Source organism: Misgurnus anguillicaudatus, chromosome 17 (genome assembly GCF_027580225.2).
Source record: "Misgurnus anguillicaudatus chromosome 17, ASM2758022v2, whole genome shotgun sequence".
Classification (NCBI taxonomy): Eukaryota; Metazoa; Chordata; class Actinopteri; order Cypriniformes; family Cobitidae; genus Misgurnus; species Misgurnus anguillicaudatus.
Window position 1 is genome coordinate 13,881,618 of NC_073353.2, and position 8,383 is coordinate 13,890,000.

An 8,383-nucleotide genomic window follows, 5' to 3' on the forward strand; every position below is an offset into this window, starting at 1 on the left:
AGGAAGACCTGTTTGAAAACGGTGATTGTTTCTGTTATACCACATTTCTATACCACAAACTACACATTTCACCATTAAACTTTTAGATTTTATTACCTGGACATAATAGACTCCCTTGTTGACAGCGTACATCATCAGAAAGGAATAGTCCAAGTTCTGTTTGGTCCGCCATCTGCAAAAAACAAAAAGCAACTACATTGGAATGGAAAAAAAACATACATAGAAGTTAACCTGCCTGTAGAGGACAGGTGTTTGTGTGGAATGTGACTGACAGAAACTGAAAACCGATGCATGTACACACTTCATATGCCAAGACACACTATATAAGTTGTGTTATTCATTCGACCTCTGCAGTTAAATGTTCAGGGAAGTATTAATATTTAAAAGGGACAAAGAAGTTTTAATGTGAGGAGCATCAAAGCTGCTTGTTTCCTTTGATCAGACAGACTTGAGAGAGATAAAGTGGATGAGAGAAGAGTCTGTTGCAGAGAATAAGATAGCACACAGAGGTTTGACATGCATACTTAAATCACGCATACGGACAGTTACACCCGCTAACACACCTACGCAGACATGCACAGTCAGTCAAAATTTGTTTTGGCGAGTACATGAAAGTGAGTTACACACTAGTGGTCAGTAACTTTATAAGGACTGGCAACATAAAAGACATTATAAAACGGCTCGTTCTGGTTCTTCATTCTGATTGGTTGAAACGCGTTCTAAGCCGTGATAAAATACCCCGGTAAACCCACGGTTCAGACCGCATCACAAGTATCATTGCGCCACTGTTGCTGTGTACTGATTTATGAAAATAAACACCACAGTCTTTAATCATTTTTTTATTTTTCTACATTTGCACAATTATGGCGATATCCAGATAAATGTCAATAAATAAAACATTTCGTCAATAAAGAGAAAACATTCTCTGAAGTTTTTTTTGTCTTATTGATATTTCCGCTATTATCCAAAAGATGGCAATCTTACCCAACTTAAACACTGAGGCATTCACTCGACACAACAGCGTTGTGGTGGATTTAGCATGACGTGTGTTTTGATCAGGCTCTGAATCTGATCTCTTACAAAGTTCTTCACAAAAATGGAATTATCTCCGCATTTAGCTGAAAATTTGAGAGGTGATAACTGATAAGACAACAAATAAAGGTAGGATGAAACGTTTTTTGATGTTGTTGGAAAGCGGATGGACTGTTCTTTCATTTGATATTTTATTTTTATTATGTTTTTTTAAAGAAGATAATTTTTCTGTAAGACATTCAACTAAAACTGGGTGGCAACTTAAAAAAACGCTGACGGGGAAAAAGTTAAGCATGCTTCCAAGCATATTTGATCATCACTTCAACAGTTGCACGATATAAAGTTTAATGTATAAATTAGATGAATGTTGATTTATAAAAATAAACACCACAGTCTTAAATCATATTTTCATTGTGTCTTTGCTGCATTTCTGTTGGTTGGGAACTGCGCTCTGTTTCAGTCACACTTGATTCTGAGGAACTACTTTGTTTGGCGGAAGAGTAATATTTATACTAATATAATTACAACTTATTTGTGTTTTATTTTATAAAACCCCGCTAACGTTATGCATATGAAGTAACCGTTTTATAAACGCAATAAACCCCTCGAAGCGTTGGGTTACCAGTGCATTTTATAACAGCTAAGGGGGTTTAGGCACTCCGCTTCGCGTCGTGCCTAACAACGCCCCTTAGCTGTTATAAAATGCACTGGTAACCCACTGCTTCTTGGGGTTTATTGCTTTAGTTTAAATTAAACTTTTAGGGGCGGTTTCCCGGACCAGGATTAGCTTAATCCAGGACTAGGCCTTAGTTTAATTAGGAAATATAACTAGTTTTAACAAACATGCCTTACTAAAAACATTACCTGTGTGCATTTTGGGGTAAAACAAAGGGCACTGATGTATTTTAGGATATGTAAGTGCAAGTTGTTTTCAGTTTGGAGAGATCTTAAAAGTGTTTAAGTCTAGGACTAGTCTAATCCCTGTCCGGGAAACCGCCCCTTAGACTATTAATCCTCACTATGTAAGGGATATGAATATTAACCATTTACAGGAAACATTTTTGTGCTGGCTGAGGCATCTCTTAACATTGATCATATTGGAAAATCATGTGGGAAACCACTAGTTATTAGCTAGCTAATAAAAATATTAGGAGCAAAACGACATTGTGTCTTATTGTGACAAGTGCGGTTTCATCTTATAGAGTTGCTGCAACGTGACACAATTATTACTTGCACTTTGTGTCAAAAATGCAAGATGTAATGCAAAAAATAATATAGTTAAATATTGTCATAGGGACAAACATATTTCTTAAGCATTTTTTTTTAAGTTGCCAGTTTTTATGATTTTCACAAAAGTTAAATGCTTTCCAGAAATTCTTCTTTAAATATATAAACATACAGTATATCAAATGAAAGAACAGCACCTCTGCTTTCAAAAACCAAAATGTTTAATCCCATATTTATTTGTTCTATTTTTATCACCTCTCAAATATGCATTGATTTCTTCAAAAATACCTTATTTTGAGCAAAAAGCTGAGATAATTGCATTTTTGTAAAGACTTCTGTTAGAGATCAGATTCAGGGCAAAGATCAAAACATACACACAGAGTATTTACTTTGTTGTTTTTGGCCTTAATGGATGCTTTAGTGTTTTATGAGTTGTGTAATAGCACCACCTAGTGGATAATAGCGGAAATATGGATTGCAGTAAAAAAACTCTTCATTGGCAGGGAAGCGTTTTCTATTAATTAAGGAGATAACTTGTTAATGGTGGATAAAGGTTTAAAAAAGTATTATCTTAAAGGTGCAATGTGGGACTTTAAGAAGGATCACTTAACAGAAATGCAATATGATATACAAAACTATATTATCGGTGGTATATAAAGACCCTACAAAAATGAACTGTATTGTTTTTATTACCGTATAATGAGCCGTTTTTATCTACATACACCGCTGGTCCCTTTACATATAAGTCGCCGTCATGTTTTTACAATAGACCTAAACTGACAAACTGCTGTAGAGAGTTTGTCCTATGGCGGCTACCATAGTTTTACTATACGTATCAAAAAGGATGGGTGAGCTGTTGATTTCAATTTCAGTCTCACAGCTAGATGCCACTAAAAGTCCCACATTGCAAATTTTTGGTTTAAAAATAAAACTAAGGTATTGAGGGGGTACATCTGTCCCCATACCTTACCTGATTCAGCTTATAGTAATGATTTATAATTTGAGCTGTCAAGTACCATTTCATGTAAAATATCAGTTTAACATTATCTGAATTCGTCCCGTGTAAAACAAAAACAAAAAAGGGTAGTTACTTGCAATTTTGCTTTTAACAGAGATGGCTGTATAGAAACAAATTTTAGCGATTGCGGCTTTAATAACTTGATACATTGGGTGGTGTGGCAAAAAAAGTCTAATTTTGAACCCTGGCAGCTATTTTTCTTTTACGTAACAGTCTCGCAAGTGAAGAAGGGTATGCCCACAATCCCTAAAAATGTTTGCTAAGCATATGTCAAAGCAATGACCAATCTCACAACAATAAAAACCCAAATGTAGCGCAAAAAGGCTGTGAGCTAATGCACATGCATCACTTTGCTGTTTTTTATAAAGACAGATGAAACTTTCCTACAGTCCCATACGGAGTAATTGTGACTTCACACATAAGTTTATTTTTAAATCATAAAAATTTACCGCAGAGAAAGAGATACGCGGAGTGATTGAGATTAAAATGAGACAGCTGTGGATGAAAGATTTAAAGGGAGCTGGAGATAACAACAAGAGTCTTTTTAGCACAGACAACATGAATCATTATCAAAAGAGAGAGATTGAGTGAGTGAGTGTGAAAGAAAAAGACGGACAGACAGAGATGAGAGGAAGTGAAAGAGACCTTGAAGTAGTAGAGAAGTGTGTAAGACCGCTGCCTTTTGCTCAATCAACATTCTGTCTTTCACAACAAGTCTACCACTTCTTGAGCTGTCTTTCCCTAGATACAATCTAAAGGATGTCTGTCTCTCTCTCTCTCTCTCTCTCTCTCTGTCTCTCTCTCTCTCAGCCCTGGCACTGAAATATGAGATCTGCATTAATCACAACTTTATTTCACCCTCATCGCGGAAATTGTGGTTAACACAAGCACTATGGGTACATAAATATTGTAATATGCACCAGCCACAGCAAAAATATAACCTAAACCAGTACTTGGACACACCCGAACATGCATCTGCAACCTTTTGACAAAACTTACAATTAAAGGAAATGAAGAACAATATGTGGATATAAATTACAAATATACACACAAATAAAAGTTACATTAAAAATATAAGCAATTAGATTTTATTTATATTTTCTCTGTAATCATTTATTTATTTTAGGGTAAAGGGGATGAAGCATATTTTTTAATACTTGCTGTGAAGTATTAAGTATTGCCATGCTTTGTGCTAAAAATATGCCAGTTATATGGGAATGATTTAACAAGCATGTAACATTTTGTCTATTTTACGTTTATTTTAATAATTTGTAAGGAGCACAATTATGTAGCAGATTTCATTTTACAAATGGTAAGGTAATAATTAAATTTCTTCACAGTGTAAAGGCACAGACAATTACCTAATGTGTTTTAAATGTAAATTATCTCCAGATTTGTGAAATTGTTAAACCTTTATTCTCTTTTCACAAACAATAATATGAGAGAAAAAAAATTATAGGTAGAAACAGTATTGTATAAAGTACGTTTTTATAACTTGACCAATATAAAATGGTAATATACTTTATAATAAAAAAGAAGTTGGTGTGATTTTTGACTGGTAGGGCCAAATACCTATTTGCATATAATCCTTACAATGTAGCATGCAAGATAAGGACACGTTTACCCCAATTTTTTTCAAAACAGTATGTTGGGTGAGCAGATTACACACTTCTTTTTTATAAAGTATGCATCTATGCAAATCTTGTGGGATAACAACAACCTTTGAATTACAGAACAGGATGTTTGCATGAGTGCTCTTGACTTTTTCAGCTGTACTAAGAAATGTGTCTAAAGCATAGACTGTAAAAAAAGATGGACGTAGTGTCTGTGACATCACCGATAGGTTTCTGAGGATAATTTTTGAAGCTTAAAGTAGGTGGTGCCTGCCGTCGCCATCTTACCAGCGCGTCACCGCATATCACTCACGGATATCCGAAAATGGGAAAGAGGCGGGACGTGGGTGAAACTGAGGTGGCTGGTTGCTGAAACCACGCCCCCTAACTCGACTCTAGTAACAGCAGTGGCTGTTCAACCGTCCCTCAAGCGGGCATGCCCTTAATTATGCAGAACTTTAAGGCTTAATATAATTTAAATGGAGTTATAAAAAATAATTCAAATTTAAATTAGCTATATGGACCAAAAACACTTTTTGTTCCAGCCTGTAAACATATTTTCTACTGTAAAGTTGGGCATTTTAACATGGTGGTCTATGGGAATCCCTTTTGGAGCCAGCCTCTAGTAGTGGCCAGTTGATGAATTGCAGTTTAAATCACTTCCATATTGGCTTCATTTTTTAGATAAAAATGATCACAGTGCACTTAATGATTTCGGTATACTTACTTCACCCTTTCCTTTGAGTCGCCGAAAGTCTCTTTCAGGTTGCTGAAATCTGGATAGTAGCTGACAGGCGGAGAAATAACCTCCAGCAACCCAGAATTTAGTTCTGTGTAAAACCTTAAAGAAAATAGAGCAGAACAGTCACCCCAAAATTATATTATTACTCTTTCTCATGTTGTACTGCACTTGTTTATGTGGGGACATTAAAGGAAAAACATTTTGGAAATATGTGAAGTTTCAAGGACAGGAAAATGTTGATATTGTTAATGGTTTGCTATTCTTCTTGTTGTTGTAAAGACATAAAACACTTTTATTTAAAGAATAGACTTGTGGCAAAGGAAATGACATCACTTACTCTTTCTCAAGGCCTGCGGCAACACTGTTTACGTAATCAACGTCTGTCTGTTAGGAAGCAAACATGACAACATGCTGGTTAGTATGTACAATATACACAAACACACGCACACACACTTACAAAATGCAGGTGCAATAACAAGGAAGTATATAAAAGCCAATGCCTGGACTTTCTGTTATCTCAGATCTCTGTTCTCACTGAATTTTAGGCAAAACTACAGTGGATAATTTAGAAAGGAAGGGATATCCTCTCTCAAACACATGGTACAGGATAACACAAGTTCATTAAAGGCTATTTAGCTGTCCAGCCACAGGGAGTGTCCACTTTACTAAAGCACTCAACATTAATGTACGCCATTGTTCCAGAAGAACACAATGCATGATGACAGATCAAACTAAAGGCTAAACGAAGCCAACATCAGCCAACAGATATTACAGATGAGCACTAGACATGCAGAACAAAAATAACTTGTGAGAGCTATTGTATAAAAACACGATGGGAAAAGGACGTTTCCAGAACAGCTGTCTGTAATTCTGTCTATAAATAATTTTCCAGAGTAATTTCAGTGGTTTCTTTGTAAAGAAAAAATCCAGTGAAATTTAAATGAACTAATGATTTGAAAGCAGCAAAATGGGTCTCTTATTTTAAAGTTGAATAATTACAAAGCCAGCTAGAGACATATTTTTAATAATTATTAACAGTAATAATTAAAGTTACTGTTAATTCTGTTAATCTGTGATAAATGTTACGAATAAATCTTTATCTCCCTAAAACATGTATCAGAAATATACATTTCAATATATAAACTTTTGTTTTGTTTTTCATTTTGATAGCAATGAGTGGCTAAAACTACATTAAGTTTCACCAGTTAAAATAAGTGGTAAAATATGTATTGTACACAAAGATCTGACAGGTTCATCCAATCTTCAATGCACTTAGAGGACTTTGCTGAAAAAAGGATGTTGCATTTAATGGATTTTTCCAACAAACCGGTATTTCTGAATGGCCTGAGGCTGGGATTAAGCAATGTTTAAGAGAAAGTATTCAATAAACGTATAGTAGGGGTGCGCAGGACTAAAACTAATGCGGGGTAAGTTGTAACACACATGGTTTACATTGTTGCACAAGGTTGAGCGTTTTGTTTTTCCAGTATTTTTTTCATGCTGCCAAAAGATGATCTCCCGCAAATTATTGGAAATGTATAATGTTTTTCCAGAGAGTTATTGATGAACGTAAATTTTTTCATCATATGTTTTTTTCGGTTTCTAAAGCCTGGTGCACACTGTGAGATTTCTGGAATCCCAGGCTAAAATCTGCCGTATTTGATCGCTAGTTTGACATGTTCACAGACAGCCGATTAATGACCGTTGCGATCAAAATTATCCTCCGACAAAAATCTGGCAGTGTCAGAAATTTTGAGACACAATCCTGCTGTGTGACATCTTCCTACGACAACCGGCAGATCAAGAACCAATAGAAGCACAGAACCCGATGATACAATTAGTACAGCGACAACAACAAATCAACGCAGACAAATGTCAAAAAGAGCCAGGTGGACTATACAGCAGGAGGAGAAACTTGAGGAGTTATTGAAAGATAAAGTGTGTTTGTACAACGTGTCATCACCACTGTACCATGATAGGATATAAATGAAGCAGCCCGGAGAGAAACCACGCTGGAAATTCAAATGCCAGGTACTCGTCTCCTTTTTATGCTTATTATTAAAATGAACGGTAAATGTTGTTTCGGTTTGCTAGCCTTCGCTTCAGTGTGTGTTTGCACAGCCGTCGTCGATCGATGACGTAAAACTGCGGACACGTTTGTTTGCGTGCGTCCGATTTTTAAAAGTCTTTTAACTCGTACAGTCTGACATTGATGGAAACTGAGATCATACAGTGTGACATGGACTTAACTACGATATTGATCGCACAGTGTGGCAAGCAACAAGGACTATTTCAAATCGCACAGTGTATACCAGGCTTAAGTTGGGTGTGTAAGATACCAATCCAATGCTATGTCATATTAATCAGTGTCTTGTTGACTAAAACATAGCATCGTTTTTAAATATCGTCGCTGCCCGATGAAACTCACGTATGTCCAAAACGGTTACTTTTCAAGAAGTAAAAAAACACCGTATTTCAAAAGCAGTTGAATGTAGCGTTGTCATACTGGGTACGGCATCTTTTACATGTAACCATATTTTTGCCACTGTAATGATATAATCCACATTTGACCGGAATTGAGCTTAAATGGACATAACTTGCATATTTTACAGTAACGGTGGTCGATATGCATTCTTCCGATCATTAATTTGAATGGCCAAGTGTTTCAGATGACAGATGAATACGCTCAGTTTATCAAATAGCCTATATCTTAGTTTATTAAATACGGTAAGTTTATTTAATATCAATTAT

The 8,383-nt window shown here is 35.7% G+C and overlaps 1 protein-coding gene across 1 annotated transcript in view; it reads right to left on the bottom strand.

The window, feature by feature from the left end:
- mgat4a (alpha-1,3-mannosyl-glycoprotein 4-beta-N-acetylglucosaminyltransferase A) overlaps positions 1-8,383 on the bottom strand; it is a 69,046-nt gene that overhangs the window by 20,108 nt on the left and 40,555 nt on the right. Inside the window, exons 5-7 of the mRNA XM_073854994.1 lie at positions 5,970-6,016; positions 5,618-5,731; positions 97-172 (exon numbers count right to left, since the gene is read on the bottom strand). Coding sequence (XP_073711095.1) covers positions 97-172; positions 5,618-5,731; positions 5,970-6,016 — 237 coding nt within the window. The remainder of the gene's footprint in view (positions 1-96; positions 173-5,617; positions 5,732-5,969; positions 6,017-8,383) is intronic.